Consider the following 27,908-nt stretch of genomic DNA (forward strand, 5'->3'; position numbering starts at 1 on the left):
TCTTTCGTAAATAAGCTATAGACTTCTGTCAGCCTGTTCCACATGAAATGAATCACTGCAATTATTTAACTTGAAATTAGCGCAAGTCTAAAAGTTTACATGATAAAGATAATTTTTTTTTTCTTTTTTTTTTTTTGAATCATACATGTTATTAAAACATCTCGCGAAAAGTTTAAGGGGTGAGGTCTTTAAAAGTTTAAAGGCCGCTCATGAATGGCAAAAGCATGGCACAGGGACATTACCCTATCAAGCAGGACAATGCCCTAGATCAGCGCTCAAGCCCAATCTCCCAAAGTAGGTTCACACCCGGGGGAGCATATAGTACCCCTCCCCCGTCCAGCCAACCCCCTTCTATTGCCCCTCCCCCAAAGTAAATCCCCCAACACACAGCCTCTCGGCCATTCGCCTAACCCCACAAAGACGTGAGAAGTCAGTCCAGCATCCTGCGGGGGTGGGGGTTTAACAGTAGGTCGAGACAGTAGGTTGGAGAAGGTTGGCTTGGAGGAGGGGGGGGGGGGTGAAGGGAGAGGAGGATTGAAAGGGCAATTTAGAAAGAGGAGGAAGAACAGAGTTAGAGAATGGTGGATGATGATAGGGATAGCATTAGGATGAGAACCAGAAGGGAAGATGTTAACAGGAATGGAGAAAGGAAATGAGAATATAGAGACTACAAGGAGGAGGGGAAATAGATGGAGGAATGGGAAGATATATAGGAGGAATAAAATAAAAAGTAAGATCGGAGGAGGATAAGGGGAAATTGGAGGAGGAAGTGGAAGGTAGATAGGAGGAGTAGAATGGGAAGAAAAATTGGAGGTGGGTAATTGGTAGGCAGATAGGAGGAATATAATAGGAAGACAGATTGGGGGAGCATAAGGGAAAATATGATGAGGAAGGGGAAGATATATAGAAGGAGGAGGAGAAGGAGATGTAGGAGGAGGAGAAGGGAAAATAAGTAGAGAAGGGGAAGATAAGTAGGAGGAGGAGGGGAAGATAGATAGGAGGAGGAGAAGAAGATATATAAGAGGAGGAGAAGGGGAATTAGAGAAGGAAGAGAAGGATAGATAGGAGTAGAATGTGAAGAAAAAAGATAGTATGAGGATAGGAGGAACTAGGAAGTGTAAATGGAAGATAGAGAGGAGACGGAGAAGAGGAATTGGAGTAGGAAGTGGAAGATAGATTGGAGGATGAGAAGGGGAAGATAGATGGAAGGAGAAGAAGGGGAAAATAGATAGGAGGATGAGATGGGTAAGATAGATAGAAGGAAGAGAATAGGAAATAGGAGAAGAAAGGGGAGGATAGATAGGAGGAGAATGGGAAATAGGCGGAGGAATGAGAGAATAGATAAGAGAGGAGGAAGAGGAAGATAGATAGATAGTAGGAGTAAGTGTAGGATGGATAGGAGGATAAACTCTAACTGGCCTCATACATCCTAGCGATCCTACTTGCGGCTTCTCAAAATGCATAGCTCGTAAAGCGAATTTATTTCTTCAGCTTCTCCTCGTCTTGTTTAATATGGCCAGCATTCTTCGTGCAGCATTCGCTGTTCCTCGTTGTCTAATGGTCCTGTTTGCTGCTATCTATTATTCATCTTTCTCGGTTTCAGTATTTGCTGTGTCCTACTTTTCCTTCAACAGGAAAAGCGCTTTCTCAAGCACTAAGTTAAGAGGAGTTTTTTGTCGGTCTTTTAACTCCAGTACTTTTACCATTTTATGTGTTTGGCGAATCTGTGAGCTTCGTTTGTTAGAGAAAGTCTAAAAGCGTCTTTATGTTTGTTTGTGACTGTATCATTTCATACACATACAAGAATGAAAAGTATTTCGTTTTTATACATCTAAAGATATGTTCGTTATCGTACAAAGTTACTACTATTTTGCATTCAAAAGTTTTTTTTTTTTCTGATCATACATACATACAACAATAAAAAAAAATTATACATTAAATGACATGTATGTCCGTTTGCGTACAAAGTATGTGTTTATCATTTTGCACCCAAATTATTTTTTTCTGATCATACATATATACAGTAAAAGTGTTATACATTTAAAGACATGTATGTTCGTTATAGTGCAAATTATGTATTTACGATTTTGCACCCAAAGGATTTTTTTTTTATCTAAGATTGTTTCTTTACAAAGTATGTTTTTACGATTTTGCACCCAAAGTATTATTTTTTTCGCTAAGTTCGTTAACGTACAAAGTATGTAGCCTATCTACTCTTCTGCACCGAAAGGATTTTCTTTTCAAGTTCGTTAACGTACAAAGTATGTATTTACTCTGCTGCACCCAAGGCTTTTCATGTCTATCCTTCCAAAAGCGCACATTAAATACTTCGCGACCATTCTAAATGGAGAAACGAATGCTTGCAAAAGCAAAGAGAAGACCGAGATTAAAAGTTATCCCGTGGCTCAAGAAAGTGGCTTGGCTCAAGAAAGTGGCTTGACTCTAGAAAGTGGCTTGGCTCAAGAAAGTGGCTTGACTAAAGAAAGTGGCTTGGGGCAAGAAAGTGGCTTGGCGCAAGAAAGTGGCTTGACTTAAGAAAGTGGCTTGACTTAAGAAAGTGGATTGACTCAAGAAAGTGGCTTGACTCAAGAAAGTGGCTTGGCTCAAGAAAGTGGCTTGACTCTAAAAAGTGGCTTGGCTCAAGAAAGTGGCTTGGCTCAAGAAAGTGGATTGATTCAAGAAAGTGGCTTGACTCTAGAAAGTGGCTTGGCTCAAGAAAGTGGCTTGACTAAAGAAAGTGGCTTGGGGCAAGAAAGTGGCTTGGCTCAAGAAAGTGGCTTGGCGCAAGAAAGTGGCTTGTCTCAAGAAAGTGGCTTGGCGCAAGAAAGTGGCTTGACTCAGGAAAGTGGCTTGACTCAAGAAAGTGGCGTGGCACAAGAAAGTGGCTTATCTCAAGAAAGTGGCTTGCCTCTAGAAAGTGGCTTGACTCAAGAAAGTGGCTTAACTCAAGAAAGTGGCTTGGCTCAAGAAAGTGGCTTGACTCGAGAAAGTGGCTTGACTCAAGAAAGTGGCGTGGTGCAAGAAAGTGGCTTGGCTCAAAATAGTGGCTTAACTCAAGAAAGTGGCTTGGCTCAAGAAAGTGGCTTGACTCGAGAAAGTGCTTTGGCTCAAGAAAGTGGCTTAACTCAAGAAAGTGGCTTGACTCGAGAAAGTGGCTTGCCTCTAGAAAGTGGCTTGACTCAAGAAAGTGGCTTGGCTCAAGAAAGTGGCTTGACTCAAGAAAGTGGCTTGGCTCAAGAAAGTGGCTTGACTCAAGAAAGTGGCTAGGTGCAAGAAATTGGCTTGTCTCAAGAAAGTCGTTTGGATCAAGAAAGTGGCTTGACTCAAGAAAGTGGTTTGGCTCAAGAAAGTGGCTTGTCTCAAGAAAGTGGCTTGGTGCAAGAAAGTGGCTTGACTCCAAAAAGTGGCTTGGCTCAAGAAAGTGGTTTGGCTCAAGAAAGTGGCTTGTCTCAAGAAAGTGGCTTGGCTCAAGAATGTGGCTTGATTCAAGAAAGTGGCTTGGCGCAAGAAAGTGTCTTGACTCAAGAAAGTGGCTTGGCACAAGAAAGTGGCTCTGCTCAAGAAACTGGCTTGACTCAAGAAAGTGGCTTAGCGCAAGAAAGTGGCTTGGCACAAGAAAGTGGCTTGGCGCAAGAAAGTGGCTTGGTGCAAGAAAGTGACTTGACTCAAGAAAGTGGCTTGGCGCAAGCAAGTGGCTTGACTCAAGAAAGTGGCTTGGCTCGAGGCCAAGGCAAGGCACCTTTTGTCCTGATATTTATTCCTTATCTGATTCTCAAGTTGTTGGAACTTTCCTCCTTACTCGGGCGATCTTTTCTCGGATAATTATCTCTAGCAAGCAATTATTTCTGCTCGAGCAATGCTCTAAGGAAGAAAACACTGTGAAAATGAATATGTTGGATTTCCTTTAAGGGGCGTTTTGCTTCATGCGTCTTCAATATTTGTTATCTAAGGTATTATTATTATTATTATTATTATTATTATTATTAGCTAAGGTACAACCCTAGTGGGAAAAGCAGGATGCTATAAGCCAAGGTATTATTATTATTATTATTATTATTATTATTATTATTATTATTATTATTATTATGAAGGAAGAAAACACTGTATAGATAAATAAGATGATTCTCCTTAAAGGAGCGTTTTGCTTCATGCGATTTCAAAACTTGTTTCCAAAGGTATTATTATTATTATTATTATTATTATTATTATTATTATTATTATTATTATTATATTAATACTGGCTAAGCGACAAACCTAGTCTGGAAAGAAGGATGCCAAAAGCCAAGGTATTATTATTATTATTATTATTATTATTATTATGACTAATACTACTACTACTACTACTACTACTACTACTAGATAAGCTACAACCATAGTTAGGAAAGCAGGATGCTGCTAGTCCAAGGCTCCAACAGGGAAAAATAAGATCAGTAATAACAAAAAAAAAAAAAAAAAAAAACAGTTCTTTTGTATATAAGCTACACAGTGACATATATAAGCCTGTTCAATATAAAATAAATCACTGCATTTTTCAACTTTAAATTAGCGCAGGTCTAAAAGTTTACATGACAAAGATAATACTTGATCTTGGTTTTTTGGATTCATGGAAATTATTGAAAATGTCTTTCGAAAAGTTTAAGAGGTCAGGCCTTTAAAGGTTTAAAGGCCGCTCATCAATGACAAAGGCGAGGCACAGTGATTTTGCAACACACACACACACTCTCTCTCTCTCTCTCTCTCTCTCTCTCTCTCTCAAGAATGAGTTACCTGCTTAAACAAATTCGCTCCGCCCAAGTGCAATTGGAGTCCCAGTGGATAGACTAAAAATTCTTTGAGACATTAAAAATATCTGGCAACTATCTCTCTCTCTCTCTCTCTCTCTCTCTCTCTCTCTCTCTCTCTCTCTCTGTTGAAGTTAAAAATGAGTTAAACGTTTAAACAAATTCTCTTTACCCAAGAGCAAATGGAGTCTTAGTGGATGGACTAAGTCTTTGAGACATCTAAGATTCCTTGCAACACAAACACACACACACACTCTCTCTCTCTCTCTCTCTCTCTCTCTCTCTCTCTCTCTCTCTCTCTCTCTCTCTGTGCCTGCTGTTTTAGAATTGCTTGTTGCATTCAGGCAACCTACTCAAGGAATTCGACATAATTAGATGCCGCTCAACCTATTTGCAGCTGTCGTTCATCGTTTTCCTCTCTTAACAAGTATGTAATTCATCGTTTAGCTCACGAACCTTCATAATATAATAACAAGTTTCTTTTCTGAAAACTATATATATAATAGTTTTATTTAATCATACCTGGTTCGAAGGTCATCCTTGATACAGTCCATCCACCTTCGCTTAGGTGTCCCTCTCCTTCTCGTTCCCTGTACCTCAATTTCCATCACCCTCCTCCCAATATACTGTTCATCTCTTCTCATGACATGACCATACTACCTCAGTCTACTTTCTTGGATCTTATCTGATAGTTTTCTAACTCCTGTGGTACCCCTAATTAACTCATTCCGTATCTTATCTCTTCTTGTCACCCCACACATCCATCTCAACATTCTCATCTCTGCCACACTCATTTTCTTCTCTTCTGTCTTCTTTATTGTTTGATTTTGATTATTATCATTTTAATTTCGTAAATAGAAGAAAGAATTTAATTGAGGTAAGTTAATTTTAATTGTATCCTAAAGAATGATTGAATTGTAATATCATGGAAACATTGTGGTGGCCGATGTGGTAACGTCCTTGACGGGTGAACGCCACATTGAGGTCCGAGTCCCGTGCAAACTCGTTAGTTTCTTTGGTCACTGCAACCTCACCATCCTTATGAGCTAAGGATGGGGGTTTGGGGGAGCCTATATGTCTATCTGCTGAGTCATCATCAGCCATTGCTTGGCCCTCCTTGGTCCTAGCTTAGGTAGAGAGGCCGCGTGGGCGCTGATCATATGTATATATGGTCCGTCTGTAGGGTGTTTCCCTGCTCGATAGGGCAATGTCACTGACCCTGGCCCCTGCTATTCATGAGCGGCCTTTATGACCTTTAAACTCGAGTGGTGAACTCTCAAAACAACTTTACCAGAGCATTCGTATTGATATGAAGAGTGGAAATATATATTATTCCTTTAATTGAAATTTAGAAGATAATTGGATTTATCCTTTATTGAAGATGGAAGAAATTGTTTATATAAGAATTATATTCATATTTAGAACTTCTGTTAATTAATTAAATCAAAAGGTGTGGTTTTACAACTCGGGCAAAATGTTTATGTGAAAAAATAGGTTTTATAAAGAAAACGTTGCTTCGGAAGTTCAGAGAAGGCTTGTTTCCTCAAACCGAAGTTCTGAAAGAACTTCACTGTTCTAAGCTGTAAGCTCAGCAGTAACTTTCCTTCTACACTAAACTCCAAATACGTTTCCATTTTCTAAATTTACTTTAGCAGAAATTGTGCCCTTCTGAGGATATTAGAACTAGAGTTCATACCTGGAAGGTAACTAGAAAATAAGTGACGTTTCTTCCGTAATTCCAAAAGTAATTACACTCTTGTGGAATAATTTAGGAGGATATTCTCGAAAACTAACTTAGTTCCTTGCACAGAACTAGAGGGGTTATGGTGCCCTATGGGAAACGTCGCTGATGGACTGGCGTTCGAGTCCCGCTCAGGTTTCATTGTTTCTTGTAGTATCTGCAACCTCACCATCCTTCTGCTGTAAGGATGGGGGGATTTATGGAGAGCTTATTTTGAGTCATCAGCAGCCATTGCCTGGCTCTCCCTTATCCTAGCTTTGGTGAAGAGCATACTTGGTGCGCTGATCATATGTATATGTAGTCAGTCTCTAGGGCATTGTCCTGCTAGCTAGGGCATTGTCACTGTCTCATCCCTTTGCCATTCACGAGCGGCCTTTAAGAACAAAAATTACAACTATTAAAGTTACTCAAAATAATACAACTCATAAGAATTTTTAATAACATCCCTCCTGCAAAATAAGTTTCGAAGAAACGATAATCTTCAAAAACACGTTGATCAGAACTTTATTTTACTAAACATCTGTATTGAATTGAACTACACGACTCTGGCACCTTGCTTCAACGAGACAGCTCGTCTGTCGGTAATGCACCCCCAGCCCCTCCCCCCCTCCCCCATTAAATCGTAATACATTTGCATATTAGTCTTGGTGCGGGTCCCTCATTAATCACCCTGAGTGCTGTTCAATCCTGGTTCGAGGTATCTGTTAGCTTGATCTGACCCAGAATCCTTTAGCAATTCATATCCTTCACAGTGCTTGCTGTTCTTTGACTTTGAAATGCCATGGCTAAAGTGGTTTGATTTTGGGTGTGTGTTTATTAAATTTGTTAAATAAAAAGTGTATACACAGACACAATATATATATATATATATATATATATATATATACAGACACTTCCACTTCTCTACATAATTGTGGCCAGCGAGTTGTTCACACACAAACAAACAGACAAACGGAGGCGTAAACATAACTTCCTCCCAACTTCGTCGGCGTAAGTAACAACAACAACAACGAATGCAGCCCTTTCTAGTCCGCAGCAGGACAAAGGCTTCAGACATATCTTCATTTTGTTCTTGGATTTGGGCAGTTTTCAACAACACGCTCGCTTGTGTGAATGGGTGATGGTGGGAGATCTTTGTCTGATCGCTCACAGCGAACCAACCTAGTATGGGTGTCTGACTAGTTGACACTTCATCCACAACATAGTTATTAAGGACAAATGCCACATAAATTTCCCTATTCATGTTTCGGGTTTGGCCAGTTTTTCACCACGCCGGATACTTGGGACTGGTGATGGTGGGAGACTAGTCTGATCGCTCATAATAAACCAACCTAGTATGGGGGTCTCTGACTAATCAACACTTCATCCACAATATAGTCTTAAAGGACAAATGCCACATAAATGTCCCCATTCATGTTTAGGGTTTGAGCAGTTTTTACCACGCTGGCCACTGTGGACTGGTGATGGTGGGAGACTTTAGTCTGATCGCTCGCAGCAAACAAGGGATAATGAGCTTTATGTACTGTGCATGCAAAACGGGATGTAGCACAGTACTCTGCACTTACACAAAGCAATTACTCTCCTGTCCAATGTTCTGTAAGTGTAGCAAATCCTCCCAATGTATCAATTTGATATTTAAAAACCAAAATCATTTCCCTAAAATCCATACTTGAAGGACGTAAGGAATCGTTTCATATTAAGAAACTTAGACTTTTTTTTCAGAAACTGCAATTTTTTATTTTGAATTATTATCCTTTGCTGTCGTTTCTTAATGTTGTAGAGAGAGAGAGAGATAGAGAGATTGATTGATTGATTGATTTGAGGTTTTCTGGCATCCTGACATCTAAGGTCATTGACGCCGAAGAGAGAGAGAGAGAGAGAGAGAGAGAGAGAGAGAGAGAGAGAGAGAGCATGGTGCATATACAATACAGCCATTTCCTTTTTATATGAATGAAATGATTTTCCTATTTTCATTGTTATCACCCTTATCATATTTTTAATATCACTCATTTTATTATTACTAATATTATAATTAATATTACTATTATTGCTATCATTCTATTATCATTATTGTTACTTTTTAATCATTTTTGGTAAAAATACTTAATAACTGAAAATGTTAAATACCTCCGTCAAGTCCATTATTTCCAGCCATTTGGGGAGATATTTTCATTCCTACTTTTGCAACTCAACATTTGACCAGTATTAAAATATAAGGATTAATGGACAAAACCTTTCAAACATAAGATGTCAATAAATCCGTCACTATAAAACTAAAAATAATTGCAATGTTTCCGAGAATAGCAGACCTAGTACAAGGGCTGCCACTTCTAATTCCCTAAAAGGAGATGAACTAGATTGAATATATCACAGAAAATGCTCTCTTGTTATATCAAGGTAATATATCTTAATTAAAGGATTTTTTTTGTTTGGGTATAGAGTCATAATTATTATTTATTTGTTTATGTTGACGTAAATCATCTAATGTTTATGTTGGTCAACCTGGAACCCCTTCGGCATAGACGTCATCAGTAATACCAGAACTGACGTTTAAAATTTCCTTTAAACATTTAGTTAAAGTTTAACATACGTCATGATTGTATTTCAGTAAATGACGAAAGATAATTTATTTTTGAAATAACAAATATACTTTTGTCCGAGGATTTTTTTATGGTTTAAGGAAAGTATTAAACAATAGTTTTTTCCAGATTACCATCGATTTTTTTTTCAACTGTGATTTGTTCATACTTTTGATAGAATAATAACAATAATTTCATAGTCTTAAGATCTGCTATCTGTTTTTTTTTTTTTTTTAACTATGTGAAATGCGCCTTATCAAAAAGTCAAATTTAAAAGAATAAAGATGCAAGGTTACCGACGTAACAGGGTAGCCAAGTTAGCCAACCTTAAGAAATCCGCAATATGTTAAGAAAGATACATCTGTAATTCTCACAATACTTGTATAAGTTAAAAAGCAACCTATAACTAAAGTATCAGTCTAATTCAATCATACTTGAAATAATGTCTGCATCCTGGACAATCAAATCTATGTACATGATGTTCTCGGTTTGGTTCACAATTGGTACGCTGATAGAATTCCTTTATGATATAGTTTCGTCTGCTGATAATTCTTTTAGATGAAATAGTTTATGAATAATTACATGTCCTAATCACAGCCTTTACGAATTAGCTTTCTTCATGTATACAATTAAACTTCTGTTCAATTATATGAGCTAGACATAGACCAACTTCTTTTATTGTTTGAAATTCTGCCGTTATGAAAAGCTAAAAGAAACTAATGTTTACATCCCTCTCCATTGGGCGATTAGGGCTGGCAAACCTTTCGGCTTTATAAGACGAGGAATCATAGTAAATAATCTGTTCATGAGCATTATAACAGGATGGTGAAACGATAATCCTTGTTTTTATAAATATTATGCATTAATATGATACCCAAATCACTATATACTCTTCATTATAGAATATTCTTTCCACTCGAAGTGTTGGCAATTCTGATCCCCCTCCCTGCTATGCCAGTCCAATTTTTCCCGACCTATAGTCGAGAATACCCTTTAAGATTCCCTATATCTGCTATGATGCTTCTAATTTTGGTATTTTTACAAAATATATTGATTTATTTCATGGCATTTATGTCCATACAAATGTACGCGAGATTTGTGAAGCATTTACAAAGAAGGAATACAATAGCTTTTTTTGTGATTGACATGTTTTTAAAAATACCAATAGATGGCCTCAGTGAGGCTATTTTGAGAATAAATAAGTTTTTTTTTTTTTTAGTGAAATACTGGTGAAATCCGGTTTTGAGGAACATTTGGGGCATTCCTTCTCGATTGAATTAGCCAATAGGAACATTTGGGGCGTTGCTTCTGGATTTACTAAGCCAATAGGAACACACCATTCAGACTTAGCCAATAGGAATACGCTATTCGGGTAAACTGTTAGCGAATTGTTGTTTGCTCATTCAATTACCTAAACGAGCAAAGGACAATTCGGCAACTGGCAGTAAAATCTTATTTCGAGAGATTCTTTTTGTCTTAAAGAATGGAAACACTTTGAATATTAATTTTTATGTAAATGAATATATATATTCTAAATGACAGAAGCTCAGGCAATTCTCATAATCAAAATCTTTTATTGCAGACGAACGATCAAAAGGAAAGTCCAAAATTGAAGCTTCTTTTATATATTAAATCGATTTATTTAGGATTTTTTTGACAGATTTATTGGCAAAAATTCATCAATAATCTCTTCAACTTAACATATATTGGATTTTAATGCAAAAAATTAAATTTATTTTTTATTTATTCCGATCTTTAGCCAGGAATGTATTTTTAAAGTTTTTTTTTTTATATTTCAGCCATATGACCCTCTGTTGAAAGGATTTAATAAACCATGTAATGGAATGTTTAAATTGTTATATATATATATATATATATATATATGCTTATTTATATATCTATATATAAATGAGCAATATATATATATATATATATATATATTATACATATATATATATATATATATATATATATATGCTTATTGTTTTTATACAAATCCAAATATTTTCGAATAAGAATATCCTCTCCAGTTAACAAAATATAAATAATACTGTTCTGCAAAATATATTTATTTTATTCCTTGCTGAAAACGGCACTAATCTTGAATATAAACAAATGTTCAACATTTTTCGACTTCTCGATTGAACTCAGGACTCAAGAAATATACAAATTCATGAAATCTCATATATGTCATAAGTTAGGTTCCATTTAGTCTTCGCTCGGACTAAAGTCCCCAATCTATCAAGCTAGGACCAGGGAGGGCTTGGCAATGGGTGCTGTTAACTCCCTGGTGAATCTATAGGCTCCTCCAAACCTCCCATCGTAATAAGGGTGGTAAGGTTGCAGGCACTACTAGAAACTATCGAGCTTGAACGTGTCTCGAACTCCCGTCCAATAGATTGTGAGGCAGGGATGTTTCCTATAGTTTACTTAATACTTATTTCTAGATTGTTCTGCTATTTGGTTTGGCCTATTGATCAAATTCTTAACATTGTCTTCCCTGGTGTACAAAATGTTATGCCATTTTAATTTGTTGTTATGCTAGTAAATCTTTTTTTATTTTTCACAACACAATTATTCCTCTCACTCATTACTTTTGATCAATTTCCCTCGTCCAAACTTACCGTACTAACGATACGTTATGGGAATTGGATGTATGCTATTAATGTTTACTATTAATACTTGTTTATTTCTATTTTATAGTGTAAATTAGAATTTGTTATGGAAGTCACATCTTAAATTTATGCTCTCTCTCTCTCTCTCTCTCTCTCTCTCTCTCTCTCTCTCTCTCTCTCTCTCTCTCTCTCTCTCTCTCTCTCATATAATAGAGGTATACAGGTTGGCCAAAATACACAGTGGTCTCTCTCTCTCTCTCTCTCTCTCTCTCTCTCTCTCTCTCTCTCATATAATAGAGGTATACAGGTTGGCCAAAATACACAGTGGTCTCTCTCTCTCTCTCTCTCTCTATGTTTTTAAATTGAATTTCCTTTGTATATTTTATTGATTACAAATGATAGCGTCAATGACCTTTGATGTCATGATATCAGAAAACCCAAAATTCTCTCTCTCTCTCTCTCTCTCTCTCTCTCTCTCTCTCTCTCTCTCTCTCTCTCTCTCTCTCTCTCATATTTTAGAGGGTGGTGATTGGAAAACGTATATCAATATTATTTATCAGAACAATCTAAATATTTTAGATTTTACTATTATGACTTAAGAGAAATTATACACACTGTTCTTGTGTATAAATTTCTGTAAGAGAGTTTCTTAATGTTTGAGTATTTCTGCACTTGTACTTTAAATAGATCAAGTAAATCTTGTTGCAATAATAAGGGGATTTTTTTAGTATATTCTAAAAGAACCGCTGAATTTAAAGATAAATCGAGGTTTTTTTTAAATAAATAGAAATAAGACTTTTTCATGGACATTTACAATATAACGATTAACTAACACACAAATATAAAAAAAAAAAAATCTAAACTTATGGGTATTTTCCTGTATATCTAAACGAAAAATACGTCTGAGATTGTATTTGAATATTTGAAAATATATTCAGAACAACTGATTTTTTATCTAGAATGAAAACAGCAAACAGTTTCTTTATATAAAAATATAGAGCACTATCTTCACCCACACAAAGATTCAAACCAACCCTTTCTCTTCATCGAAGACTAGGCTAAGCTCATAATGTCCCTAACCTTTGAAGTTTCCACTGTTTTTAGTGTACAGCTCAAAGAAAAACTATTGGGAAATCGTGAGACCGAAAGTAGGTTCACACCCGGGGGAACATATAGTACCCCTCCCCCCTCATGCCAACCCCCTTCTATTGCCCCTCCCCCAAAGTAAATCCCCCAACACACAGAGCCTCTCGGCCATTCGCCTAACCCCACAAAGACGTGAGAAGTCAGTCCAGCATCCTGCGGGGGGGGGGGGGGGTTAAAAGTAGGTCGAGACAGTAGGCTGGAGAAGGCTGGGTTGGAGGGGGGGCGGAGGGAAAGGAGGATTGAAAGGGCAATTTAGAAAGAGGGGGAAGAACAGAGTTAGAGAATGGTAGATAATGATAGGGATATAGCATTAGGATGAGAACCAGAAGGGAAGATGTTAACAAGAATGGAGCAGCGAAATAAGAATATGAAGACTAGGAGGAGGAGAAGGAGAAATAGGTGGAGGAAGGGGAAGATATATAGGAGGAGGATAAGGGGAAATAGATGGAGGAAGTGGAAGGTATATAGGTGGAGGAGAATAGGAAGAAAGATTGGAGGAGGACAAGGGGAAATAGGTGGAGGAAGAGGAAGACGTATAGGAGGAGAAGGGGAATTGAAGTAGGAAGGGGAAGATATTTAAGAGGAGGAGATGGGGAAGATAGATAGGAGGAGAAGGGGAAGATAGATAGGTGTAGGAAAGGGGGAAATAGGAGGAGAAAGGGGAGGATAGATACGAGGAGGTGAAGGGTAAATAGGCGGAGGATGCGAGAATAGATTGGAGAGGAGGAAGGGGAAGATAGACAGTAGGAGGAGGAAGTGTAGGATAGATAGGAGGATAAACTCTAACTGGCCTCATACATCCTAGCGATCCTACCTTGCGGCCTTTCAAAATGCATAGCTCGTAAAGCAAATTTTTCCTTAACCGACTTTAGCTTCTCGTCTTGTTTAATATGGCCAGCATTCTTCGTGCTGCATTTGCTGTTCCTTGTTGTGCATTCTTCGTGCAGCATTTGCTGTTCCTTGTTGTCTAATGGTCCTGTTTGCTGTTATATATTATTCATCTTTCTCGGTTGTAGTATTTGCTGTGTCCTACTTTTCCTTCAACAGGAAAAGCGCTTTCTCAAGCACTAAGTTAAGAGGACTTTTTCTGTCTTTTAACTCCAGTGCTTTTACCTTTTTATGTGTTTGGCGAATCTGTGAGCTTTGTTTGTCAGAGAAAGTCTAAAAGCGTCTTTATGTTTGTTTGTTACTGTATTATTTCATACATATATACAACAATGCAATTATTTATACATTGAAACACAAATATGTTTCTTAGCGTACAAAGTATGTATTTGCTCTTTTGCACCTAAAGGATTTTTTTTTAGGTTCATTAGCGTACAAAGTTTATATCTACTCTTTTGCACCGAAACGATATTTTTTTTAAGTTCGTTAACGTCAAAGTATGTATTTACGATTTTGCACCCAAAATATTTTTTATTTCAAGTTCGTTAGCATACAAAATATATGTTTACGACTTAGCACCCAAAAGATTTTTTTTAAGTTTGCTAACGTACAGAATATGTATCTACTCTTTTCCACCCAAAGGATTTTTTTTTTTTAAGTTCGTTAGCATACAAAGTATGTATTTACGACTTAGCACCCAAAAGATTTTTTTTAAGTTTGCTAACGTACAGAATATGTATCTACTCTTTTCCACCCAAAGGATTTTTTTCCTAAGTTCGATAACGTACAAAATATGTATTTACTCTTTTGCACCCAAATGAATTTTGTTTAAAGTTCGATAACGTACAAAGTATGTATTTACTCCTCTGCACCGAATGCTTTTCATGTATATCCTTCCAAAAGCGCACATTAAATACTTCGCAATCATTCTAAATGGAGAAACAAATGCTTGCAAAAGCAAAGAGAAGGCCGAGATTAAAAGTTCTCCCGTGGCGCAAGAAAGTGGCTTTGCGCAAGAAAGTGGCTGGACTCAAGAAAGTGGCTGGGCTCAAGAAAGTGCCTTGGCTCAAGAAAGTGGCTTGGCGCAAGAAAGTGGCTTGGCTCAAGAAAGTGGCTTGATTCAAGAAAGTGCCTTGTCTCAAGAAAGTGGCTTGGCGCAAGAAAGTGGCTTGGCTCAAGAAAGTGGCTTGACGCAAGAAAGTGGCTTAGTGCAAGAAAGTGGCTTGACGCAAGAAAGTGGCTTGACTCAAGAAAGTGACTTGACTCAAAAAAGTGGCTTGGCTCAAGAAAATGGCTTGGCTCAAGAAAGTGGCTTGGCTCAAGAAAGTGGCTTGGCACAAGAAAGTGGCTTGGTTTGAGGCCAAGGCAATGCAAGGCACCTTTTATCCTGATATTTATTCCTTAACTGATTCTCCGGTTGTTGGAACTTTCCTCGTTACTCGGGCGATCTTTTCTCGGATAATTATCTCTAATAAGGAATTATTTCTGCTCGAGCAATACTAGAAAACACTCTGTATAAATGAATAAGTTGATTCTCCTTAAAGGAGCGTTTTGCTTCATGCGTCATTATTATTATTATTATTATTATTATTATTATTACTACTACTACTACTACTACTACTACTACTACTACTACTAGATAATCTACAACCATTGTTGGAAAAGCAGGATGCTACAAAGCCAAGGTTTCAACCGGGAAAAGATCAGTATTAATATTAAAAAAGATCTTTCGTAATAAGCTCTAAAGAGACTTCTGTGAGATTGTTCAACATAAAATGAATCACTGCAATTTTTTAACTTTAAATTAGCGCAAGTCTAAAAGTTTTCATGACAAAGATAATACTTGATCTTGGTTTTTGCAATCATGGAAATGATTGAAAATGTCTTTCGAAAAATCTAAGAGGTCAGGCCTTTAAAGGTTTAAAAGCCATTCATGAATGACAAAGGCAAGGCACAGTGATTTTGCAACACACACACACTCTCTCTCTCTCTCTCTCTCTCTCTCTCTCTCTCTCTCTGCTTGGTATTTTATAATTGCCTTTTTGCATTCAGGCAACGTACTCAAGGAATTCGACATAATTAGATGCCGCTCAACCTATTTGCAGCTGTCGTTCATCCTATTCCTCTCTCAACAAGTATGTAATTCATCGCTTAGCTCTCGAACCTTCATACTATATTAACAAGTTTCTTTTTTAAAAACTTTATGATAGTTTCATTTAATCAAACCTGGATGTAAAGTTAGTATAATTTCGACTGTTAAAAATGGGGTTTAATTGATTTTTATAATTACTTTCATTTCGTAAATAGGATAAAGAATTTAACTGAGTAAAGTTAATTGTAACCTAAGGAATCATTGCACTGTAATATCATAGAAAAATTTTGGTGGCCGATGTGGTAACGTCCTTGTCTGGTGAACACCACACTGAGGTTCAAGTCCCGCTCAAACTTGTTAGTTTCTTTCGTCATTGCAACCTCACCATCCTTATGAGGTAAGGAAGGGGGTTTGGGGGAGCCTATATGTCTATCTGCTGAGTCACCAGCAGCCATTGCCTGGCTCTCCCTGGTCCTAGCTTAGGTGGAGAGGGGACTTGGTGCGCTGATCATACGTAATTGTGGTCAGTCTCTATAGCATTATCCTGCTAGGTAGAGCATTGTCACTGTCCCTTTCCTCTGCCATTCATGAGTGGCCTTTAAGAACAAAAATCATAATTATTAAAGTTACTCGAAATAAAAAAAAATAAAAAGAATATTTAATAACATCACTCCCGCAAAATAAGTTTCGAAGAAACGATAGTCTTCAAAAATACGTTGATCAGAACTTTAACTTATTAAACATCTGTATTAAATTGAACTAAACAACTCTGGCACCTTGCAACAACGAGACAGCTCGTCTGTCGGTAGTGCACCCCAGCCCCTCCCCCCCCCCCCCCCCCATTAAATCGTAATACATTTGCATATTAGTCTTGGTGCGGGTCCCTCATTAATCACCCTGATTGCTGTTCAATCCTGGTTCGAGGTACCCATGTTAGCTTGATCTGAACCAGAATCCTTTAGCAATTCATATCCTTCAGAGTGCTTGCTGTTCTTTGACTTTGAAATGCTATGGCTAAAATGGTTTGATTTTTTTTCTTCTAAATTTGTTAAATAAAAAGTGTATACACAGACACAATATATATATATATATATATATATATATACTTCCACTTTTCTACATAATTGTGGTCAGCGAGTTGTTCACACACAAACAAACAGACAAACGGAGGCGTAAACATAACTTCCTCCCAACTTCGTCGGTGTGGGGTAACAACAACAACAACGAATGCAGCCATTTCTAGTCCACTGCAGGACAAAGGCTTCAGACATATCTTCATTGTTTTCTTGGATTTGGGCAGTTTTCAGCAACACGCTTGCTTGTGTCAATTGGTGATGGTAGGAGACTTTTATCTGATTGCTCGCAGCAAACCAACCTAGTATGGGCGTCTGACTAGTTGACACTTCATCCACGACATAGTTATTAAGGACAGATGCCACATAAATGTCCCTATTCATGTTTCGGGTTTGGCCAATTTTTCACCACGCTGGTTACTTGGGACTGGTGATGGTGGGAGACTATAGTCTGATCGCTTACAGTAAACCAACCTAGTATGGGTCTCTAACTGATCAACATTTCTTCCACAATGTAGTCTTTAAGGACAGATGCCACATAGATATCCCTATTCATGTCTGGAGTTTGGTCAGTTTTTCCTCACGTTGGCCACTGCGGACTGGTGATGTTGGGAGACTCTAGTCTGATCGCTCACAGGAAACCAGGGGCACTAGAAACAGAGGTAATAAGTTTTATTAAGTGTGCATGCAAAACGGGATGTAGCACAGTACTCAGCACTTACACAAAGAAATTACTCTCCTGTTCAATGTTCTGTAAGTGTAGCAAATCCTTCCCATATATAAATTTGGTATTTAAAAACCAAAATTATTTCCCTGAAATCCATAATTTTAGGACGTATGGAATCGTCACTTTTCAAGAAATTTCATATTTTTTAGCATTTGCTAGTTTTTATTTCGAATTATTATCCTTTGCGGTCGTCTCTTAATGAGAGAGAGAGAGAGAGAGAGAGAGAGAGAGAGAGAGAGAGAGAGAGAGAGATTTTTATTTATTAGTTTATGATGGCGTAAATCAATCTAATGTTTATATTGGACTATCTGGAACACCTTCGGTATAGATGTCATCCGCATTAGTAATACCAGAATTGGGGTTTAAAATTTTCTTTAAACTTTCAGTTAAAGCTTAACAAAGCTCATGATTGCGTTTCAAGTATTTGAAGAATAATTATATGTATTTAGAAAATTTTTTCGGTTTTTTGAAAGTATTAAACAATAGTTTTTTCATGCAATAAGTTCCGATTCCCTTCGATTTTTTTTTCAGGTGTGATAAGTTGTTCATACTTTTGATAGAATAATGAAAGTAATTTCATAGTCTTGAGATCTGTCATCTGTTTCTTAAACTGTGACATCCGTCTCATCCAATAACCAAATTTAAAGGAATAAAACTGCGTTTAGAATATAAGGTTACTTACGAACCAGGATATCCAAGTTAGCCAACCTTAAGAAATCCGCAATATGTTAAGAAAGATACAACAGTAATTCTTACAATACTTGTACAAGTTGAAAAGCAAAGTATAACTAAAGTATGAGTCTAATTTAATCATACTTTAAATAATGTCTGCATCCTGGACAATTAAATTTATGTTTATAATATTCTTGGTGTGGTGCACAATTGGTACGCTGATAGAATTCCTTTATGATTATAGTGTCGTCTGCTGATAGTTCTTTTAGTTGAAAAAGTATATGAATAATTACATGTCCTAATTACAGCCTTTATGAATGAGCTTTCTTAATGTATATAATTAAAACTTCTGTTCAATTATATGAACTAGATATGGACCAACTCGTTTTATTGTTTGAAATTCTGTTGTTATGAAAAGCTAAAAGAATCTAATGTTTACATTCCTCTCCATGGGGGGATTAGGGCTGGCAAACCTTTCAGCTTTATAAGAAGAGGAATCATAGTATATAATCTCTTCATGAGCATTTTAACAGGATGGTGAAACTATCACCAAGAGATATATAAATATTTTCCATCAATATGTTACTTAAATCACTATATACTCTTCATTATAGAATAGTCTTTCCATTTGAAGTGTTGGCAATTCTGATCCCCTCCCTGCTATGCCAGTCCAATTTTGCCCAACCTATAGTTGAGAGTACCCCTTAAGATTTCTTATATCTGCTATGATACTTCAAATTTTTTGGTATTTATACAATATATATTTATTTATTTCATGGCATTTATGTTCATGCAAATGTATGAGAGATTTGTGAAGTATTTACAAAGAAGGAATACAAAAGTTTCTTTCGTGTTTGACATGTTTTTAAAAATACCAATAGATGGCCTCAGTGAGGCTATTTTGAGAATAAATAAGTTTTTTTTCTTTTTCTTTTTTTTTCTTTTAGATAAAATACTGGTGAAATCCGGTTTTGAGGAACATTTGGGGCGTTGCTTCTGGATTGACTAAGCCAATAGGAACACACCATTCAGACTTAGCCAATCGGAACGCGCTATTCGGGTAAACTGTTAGCGAATTGTTGTTTGCTCATTCAATTACCTAAACGAGCAAAGGACAATTCGGCAACTGGCAGTAAAATCTTATTTCGAGAGATTCTTTTTGTAGAATGGAAACACTTTAAATATTATTTTTTCTATAAGTTATTGTAATTGTTCAAAATGACAAAGGGCCAGGCTTTTATTGCAGACGAACGATCAAAAAGAAAGTAAAATATTAAAGCTTCCTTTATATATTAAACTGATTTATTGAGGATTTTTTGACAATTTTATTGGCAAAATCTAATCAACAGTCTTTTCAACTTATCATATATTGGATTTTAACGCAAAAATTAAAATCTAATTTTTATTTATTCCGATTTTTAGTCAGAATTGTATTTTAAAGGATTCTTTTTATTTCAACCATATGACCCTCTGTAATTTTCCCTTGGAATCCTAATTTTGGCATACGAGTTAAAATATGATAGAACGATTTAATAAACCATTTAATGGAATGTTTAATTTGTTATGTATATATATATATGATATGTATATGTATATAAACAGTATACATTCATATGAAAATTTCTTTTAGTTTCGTTATTTTTCCCTGTTGGAGCCCATGGGCTTTTAACGTCTCGCTTTTCCAACTAGAGTTATAGCCTAGCTTGTAATAATAATAATAATAATAATAATAATAATAGTTTAGCTGTCTATTTTAATGAAGAAGAGGAATGCACCCAAATATAATAAAGGGCCATTATATATATATATATATATATATATATATATATATATATATATATATATATATATATATATAAAAAAAGAGAGAGAGAGAGAGAGAGAGAGAGAGAGAGAGAGAGAGAGAGAGAGAGAGAGAGAGCATGATGAATTGAGGAGCTAAGATAAATTGTAGGTATAACCTGGCTTGAAAATACCATAAACTGACTCGTGTGATTGGACAGGTCTGAGGCCTCTGTCTTGCAGTAGGCTAGCTACAGCTGATGATGATGATGATGATGATATATATATATATATATATATATATATATATATATATATATATATATATATATATATATATATATATATATATGTATATATATATATGTGTGTGTGTGCGTGTATATATATATATATATATATATATATATATATATATATATATATATATATATATATGCATGTGTATTTATATTTTGCTTATTGTTGTCCTACAAATCCAAATATTTCAGAATAATAATGACCTCTCCAGTTGACAAAATATTAATAATGCCGTTCTGCAATATAAGTTTATTTTATTCAATGATGAGGACGGCACGAATCTTGAATATAGAAAACTGTTCAATATTTATTGCTTGGCCACCTTGGGATTTGGACTGACCCCTAAGAAATATACAAATTCTATCATTGACATCTCATGCATATCCTAGAGCTAGGTTGCACCAAGTCATTTCTCGTACTGAAGTCTCCTCTCCACCAAAGCTAAGAATAGGGTGGACTTCTTAGCAATAGTTGCTGTTAATCCACTGGTAAGCCTCCTATTTCTATAAGGGTCATGAGGTTGTAGGCACTACTAGAAACCAATATTTGATCGTGTCTCGAACTCCCGTCCAGTAGATTGTGAGGCAGGGATGTAGAAACTTTCTGATTAACTTTATTACGGGTTTGTTATGGACCTTTAGTGGTAATTATATCTCACTACTTGGGGATCATAAGGACTTTGATCATCATATGTCAGGGTTATTTACTAAGCAGTATTAAGCCCTTTCCCTTTTGATAGGCTAGTTATCCCTAGATTGTTTTGCTATGTGGTTTGCTCATTTGATGAAATTCTTAACATTATTATACCTTTCCTGGTATACAAAGTATTGGTACGCCCCTATAATTCCATCTTATTCCTATAACATCTCCTTTTTATAACACAGTTATTCCTCTCACATATTCTTTTGGATCATTTCCCTCGTCCAAACTTACCGTACTAATTATACAATAGGGAACTTGGATGTATACTATTAATGTTTACTATTAAAACTTAATCTAATTTCAATTTAGTGTATATTTCTATCTTATAGAGTAATTTAAATTCTGTTATTAAAGTCAAATCTTATTTCTATGCTCTCTCTCTCTCTCTCTCTCTCTCTCTCTCTCTCTCTCTCTCTCTCTCTCTCTCTCTCTCTCTCTCTCTCTTCGTAGGTTATAGACGACATTCTACAGCGTTGAAGCAACATATAACTTTCCTGAAGGTGGGTGAGTCCTCCTACGACGCAAGGCTATTAGGCCTCCACCTGGCCCTTCGATTTTGCCTTAGGCCTGAGTCTTTATTGAAAATGACAGTCGATACTCAGAGGCTGAAAAGGACAGCCTTCTGTCTTTTTCTTATTTTACTTTTTACTTATTGTATTACACTGTGGAACATTTCCCCGTTCCAGACAAGCTCTCTCTCTCTCTCTCTCTCTCTCTCTCTCTCTCTCTCTCTCTCTCTCTCTCTCTCTCTCTCATATATATATTTTCTTATAATTACGCTTCTTGTTTCTTCAAAACACCGGTAGAAATATTTTTACCATCAAGTTTAATTTAAATTTTCAACTTTTTATTTCCATGTCATTGTCATTTTTATATCTCATTTAAACGGTGGTGATTTGAAATCTTATATCTCTATTATAATTATCAGAACGATCTGAAATATTTTAGGTTTTACTCCTATGGGTTAAGAGAAATTAACATACTAAAATTGAATATCAGAAGTTGTATATATATTTTTTTTTTGTACAATTGCCAATTAGAAAATTTCAAAATTTTTGAGTGATTATGCAATTTTACTTTAAACAGATCAAATATATCATGTAAAAATAAGGTGATTTTATCTGCCTTTAAAAGAACCGCAGAATTGAAAGATAAATTGTTATGGACATTTACAATTTAACGAAGCCCTAACACACGAATATAAAAACAACTAAATTAATGGGTACTTCCCTGTATATCAAAAAGAAAAAAAAATGTATACATACATTTGAGAATATAATTTAAACAACTACCGATTCATTATATTAAATGAAAACAGCTTCTTTATAAAAATAAAAGACGATCTTCACCCACCCAAAGATACAAACCAACCATTTCTCTTCATCGAAGACTAGGCTAAGCTCATAATGTCCCTAACCTTTGAAGTTTCCTCTGTTTTAGTGTATAGCTCAAAGAAAAACTATTGGGAAATCGTGAGACCGAAAGTAGGTTCACACCCGGGGGAACATATAGTACCCCCCCCCCCCCCCTTTCCAACCTCCCTCCCCTGCCCCTCCCCTAAAGTAAATCCCCCAACACACAGCCTCTCGGCCATTCGCCTAACCCCACAAAGACGTGAGAAGTCAATCCAGCATCCTGAGGAGGGGGGGGGGGGGTGTTAAAAGTAGGTTGGAGAAGGTTGGGTTTGAGGGGGGTGAGGGGATTGAAAGGGCAATTTAGAAAGAGGGGGAAGGACAGAGTTAGAGAATGGTAGATAATGACAGGGATAGCAGTAGGATGAGAACCAGAAGGGAAGACGTTAACCGGAATGGAGTAGGGAAATAAGAATATGAAGACTAGGAGGAGGAGGAGGGGAAATATATAGGAGGAGGATAGGGGGAAATAGGAGGAGGCAGGGGAAGGTAGATAGGAGGAATGAAATAAAAAGAAAGATTGGAGGAGGATAAGGGGAAATTGGAGGAGGAAGGGGAAGGTAGATAGGAGGAGTAGAATAGGAAGAAAAATTGGAGGAGGATAAGGGGTAAGTAGATAGGAGGAATAGAATAGGAAGAAAGATTGGAGGAGGATAAGGGGAAATTGGAGGAGGAAGGGGAAGGTAGATAGGAGGAGTAGAATAGGAAGAAAAATTGGAGGAGGATAAGGGGTAAGTAGATAGGAGGAATAGAATAGGAAGAAAGATTGGAGGAGGATAAGGGGAAATTGGAGGAGGAAGGGGAAGGTAGATAGGAGGAGTAGAATAGGAAGAAAAATTGGAGGAGGATAAGGGGTAAGTAGATAGGAGGAATAGAATAGGAAGAAAGATTGGAGGAGCATAAAGGAAAATAGGAGGAGGAAGGGGAAGATATATAGGCGGAGGAGGAGAAGGTGTAGTAGGAGGAGAAGGGAAAATAAGTAGAGAAGGGGAAGATAAGTAGGAGGAGGAGGGGAAGATAGATAGGAGGAGGAGAAGAAGATATATAAGAGGAGGAGAAGGGGAATTAGAGAAGGAAGAGAAGGATAGATAGGAGTAGAATATGAAGAAAAAAGATAGTATGAGGATAGGAGGAACTAGGAGGTGTAAAGGGAAGATAGAGAGGAGACGGAGAAGGGGAATTGGAGTAGGAAGGGGAAGATAGATAGAAGAAGGAGAAGAGGAAGATAGATGGAAGGAGAAGAAGGGGAAAATAGATAGGAGGATGAGATGGGTAAGATAGATAGAAGAAAGAGAATAGGAAATAGGAGGAGTAAGGGGAGGATAGATAGGAGGAGAATGGGAAATAGGCGGAGGAATGAGAGAATAGATAAGAGAGGAGGAAGAGGAAGATAGATAGATAGTAGGAGTAAGTGTAGGATGGATAGGAGGATAAACTCTAACTGGCCTCATAGATCCTAGCGATCCACATTGCGGCCTTTCAAAATGCATAGCTGGTAAAGCGAATTTTTCCTTAACCGCCTTCAGCTTCTCCTCGTCTTGATTATTATGGCCAGCATTCTTCGTGCAGCATTCGCTGTTCCTCCTTGTCTAATAGTCCTGTTTGCTGTTATATTTTATTCATCTTTCTCGGTTTTAGTATTTGCTGTGTCCTACTTTTCCTTCAACAGGAAAAGCGCTTTCTCAAGCACTAAGTTAACAGGAGTTTTTTGTCGGTCTTTCAACTCCAGTGCTTTTACCTTTTTATGTGTTTGGCGAATCTGTGAGCTTCGTTTGTTAGAGAAAGTCTAAAAGCGGCTTTATGTTTCTTTGTTACTGTATCATTTCATACATATGTACAACAATGCAATTTTTTATACATTTAAACACATGTATGTTTCTTAGCGTACAAAATATGTGTTTACCATTTTGCATCCAAAAAGTTTCTTTCTGATCATACATATAAACAACAACAAAATGTTTTTCGTCATATACATTTAATGACTGGAATGGGATTTTACATGATCTTTTGTGCTTGAATTGGTCACAATTATATAATAGTGTAGATCCTGTTGTCCCTTTGAATGAGAATCTAGTCAACATAATTGATAGGCGTATCCCTTCTCGTGTGCTAAGGTACCGAGTGAAGGACAAACCGTGGTTCAATAATGATTGTAGACGTGCTTTTTTGGAGAAGCAGGAGGCCTATCAACTTTGGAAGGGTAACAGATCAGATTTGACCTGGAACAACTATACTCAGCTTCGAGCTTTTGCTCAGAGAGTGTATGCCTCAACTGAAAAGGAGTACAATTTAACCATAAAAGAAACACTTTCTGGTACAACTCAGGAACATAAATGGTGGTCTACCCTTAAATCTGCACTCTTTGGTGTAGATGCAACAGTTCCTCCTTTACTTAAACCAGATGGCTCAGTCACTCACTGTCCAAAGGAAAAGGCAACCCTTTTGGCTGATGTTTTTGACAGTAAACAGAGTAATGAAAAACTTGAACTTCCTCATTCCTGTTTTCCTGAGGCTAAACTAACTAGTTTAGCTTTTCGATCTCGTGAGATTAAAGCTCTGTTGATGGACCTTGATGCTTATGGAGGTGTAGACCCAAATGGTATTTTTCCTTTGTTTTTTATAAAGACAGCAGATTTCTTGGCTCCAAAGTTATCTGTTATTTTGCGCAAGTTAGCAAGAAGAGGAGCTTTTAGCACTAGTTGGAGAATTGGTAATGTTACTCCTCTATGTAAATGTGTTTGTGGTAGCTCAAGTCCCACTGATTACCGCCCAATTTCAATAACTCCCATATTATCTAAAGTTTTTGAACGTCTTCTGGCAAAACGTCTTAATAGGTTTGCTGAAGGTAATCATCTACTCCCTAGTTTGCAATTTGGTTTTCGTAAAGGCCTTGGAGCATGTGATGCCCTTCTTACAATCTCCAATGCTGTACAGAAATCCCTTGATTTTGGTCGGGAAGTTCGTATGATTGGCCTTGATTTTAGTGCTGCCTTTGACCGAGTTAATCATGAGGCCCTTGTTTTCAAACTGAAACAGTTGGGAGTGGGTGGGTCGTTTCTTAGCATTATTATTGATTTTTTAAGTAATAGATCTCAAAGAGTTGTTGTTGATGGGCACCATAGTGATTATAGGAATGTGATATCTGGTGTTCCACAGGGTAGTGTTCTTGGCCCATTACTTTTCATACTATATACACATGACATGTGGTTTGGCCTAGAAAACAAGCTTGTTGCATATGCAGATGATGCTACTCTCTTTGCGTCAATTCCATCCCCTGAATGTAGATCTAGGGTTGGTGAATCCCTTAATAGAGATTTAGCTAGAATTAGTGCATGGTGCAAATTATGGGGTATGAAGTTGAATCCTAACAAAACTCAAAGTATGATTGTAAGTAGGTCAAGGACGGTGGTTCCTCAACATCCGGATCTCAGTATTGATAATGTTTCTTTAAATATGTATGACTCTTTCAAAATTTTAGGTGTGATTCTCGACAGTAAATTTACTTTTGAGAAACATATAAGGTCTGTGTCTTCTTCAATTTCACAAAAAATAGGCTTATTGAGAAAGTCTTTCAAGATTTTTGGTGATCAATCTATTCTGAAGAAGTGTTTTAATTCTTTCATTCTACCTTGTTTTGAGTATTGTTCTCCTGTCTGGTCTTCAGCTGCTGATTCTCATCTTAATTTGTTGGACAGAAACTTACGGTCTATTAAATTTCTTATTCCTGATCTAGATATTAATCTCTGGCACCGTCGTTCAATTAGTTCATTATGTATGTTGCATAAGATTTTTCACAACTCTGACCATCCTTTACATTCAGATCTCCCTGGACAATTCTATCCTGTTCGTAATACTAGGCAGGCAGTTAATTCTAATAGCCAGGCCTTCTCCATCACGAGGCTCAATACTACGCAGTACTCTAGAAGTTTTATTCCAGCTGTGACCAAGTTGTGGAATGATCTTCCTAATCGGGTGGTTGAATCAGTACTACTTCAAAAGTTCAAAGTTGGAGCAAATGCTTTTTTGTTGACCAGGCGGACATGAGTCTTTTTATAGTTTATTTATGACATATTTGTTTTTTATGTTGTTGATAGTTTATTGTATGACATGTCTGTTTTGACGTTGTTTCTTATTTTACGAATGATTTATTGTTAATATGTTCTCTTCATTTATTTATTTCCTTATTTCCTTTCCTCACTGAGCTATTTTTCCCTGTTGGAGCCCCTGGGCTTATAGCATCTTGCTTTTCCAACTAGGGTTGTAGCTTGGATAGTAATAATAATAATAATAATAATATCGTACAAAATATATGTTTACGATTTAGCACCTAAAGAATTTTTTTTAAAGTTCGTTAGCGTACAAAGTATGTATTTACGATTTTGCACCCAAAATATTTTCTATTTCAAGTTCGTTAGCGTACAAAATATATGTTTACGACTTAGCACCCAAAAGATTTTTTTAAGTTTGCTAACGTACAAAGTATGTATCTACTCTTTTGCAACCAAAGGATTTTTTTTTAAGTTCGTTAGCGTACAAAGGATGTATTTACTCTTTTGCACCCAAAGGAATTTTTTTTGCTTGCTAATGTACAAAATATGTATTTACTCCTCTGCACCCAAGGCTTTTCATGTATATCCTTCCAAAAGCGCACATTAAATACTTTGCAATCATTCTAAATGGAGAAACGAATGCTTGCAAAAGCAAAGAGAAGGCCGAGATTGAAAGTTATCCGTGGCGCAAGAAAGTGGCTTGGCTCATGAAAGTGGCTTGGCGCAAGGAAGTGGCTTGGCGCAAGGAAGTGGCTTGGCTCAAGAAAGTGGCTTGACTCAAGAAAGTGGCTTGGCTCAAGAAAGTGGCTTGGCGCAAGAAAGTGGCTTGACTCAAAAAAGTGGCTTGGCGTAAGAAAGTGTCTTGACTCAAGATAGTGGCTTGGCTCAAGAAAGTGGCTTGGCACAAGAAAGTGGCTTGGCTCAAGAAAGTGGCTTGGCATAAGAAAGTGGCTTGGCGCAAGAAAGTGGCTTGGCTCAATAAAGTGGCTTGGCTCAAGAAAGTGGCTGGACTCAAGAAAGTGGCTTGGCGCAAGAAAGTGGCTTGGCGCAAGAAAGTACCTTGACTCAAGAAAGTGGCTTGGCTCAAGAAAGTGGCTTGGCGCAAGAAAGTGGCTTGGCTCAAGAAAGTGGCTTGGCATAAGAAAGTGGCTTGGCACAAGAAAGTGGCTTGGCTCAAGAAAGTGGCTTGGCATAAGAAAGTGGCTTGGCTCAATAAAGTGGCTTGGCTCAAGAAAGTGGCTGGACTCAAGAAAGTGGCTTGGCGCAAGAAAGTGGCTTGGCGCAAGAAAGTGGCATGGCTCAAGAAATTGGCTTGGCGCAAGAAAGTGGCATGGCTCAAGAAAGTGGCTTGA

The 27,908-nt window shown here is 37.0% G+C and overlaps 1 protein-coding gene across 1 annotated transcript; it reads left to right on the forward strand.

Moving 5' to 3' along the window:
• Positions 1–224: 224 nt before the first annotated feature.
• LOC137651782 (uncharacterized protein SPEM3-like) lies at positions 225–27,908 on the forward strand. Its single transcript, XM_068384999.1, has 6 exons — positions 225–370; positions 2,559–3,259; positions 3,347–3,730; positions 12,821–12,994; positions 14,651–15,099; positions 27,645–27,908. Exons 1-6 carry the CDS (start codon positions 225–227, stop codon positions 27,906–27,908), a joined length of 2,118 nt encoding a protein of 705 aa, XP_068241100.1.

Source organism: Palaemon carinicauda, chromosome 13 (genome assembly GCF_036898095.1).
Source record: "Palaemon carinicauda isolate YSFRI2023 chromosome 13, ASM3689809v2, whole genome shotgun sequence".
In the NCBI taxonomy this organism is placed as follows: Eukaryota; Metazoa; Arthropoda; class Malacostraca; order Decapoda; family Palaemonidae; genus Palaemon; species Palaemon carinicauda.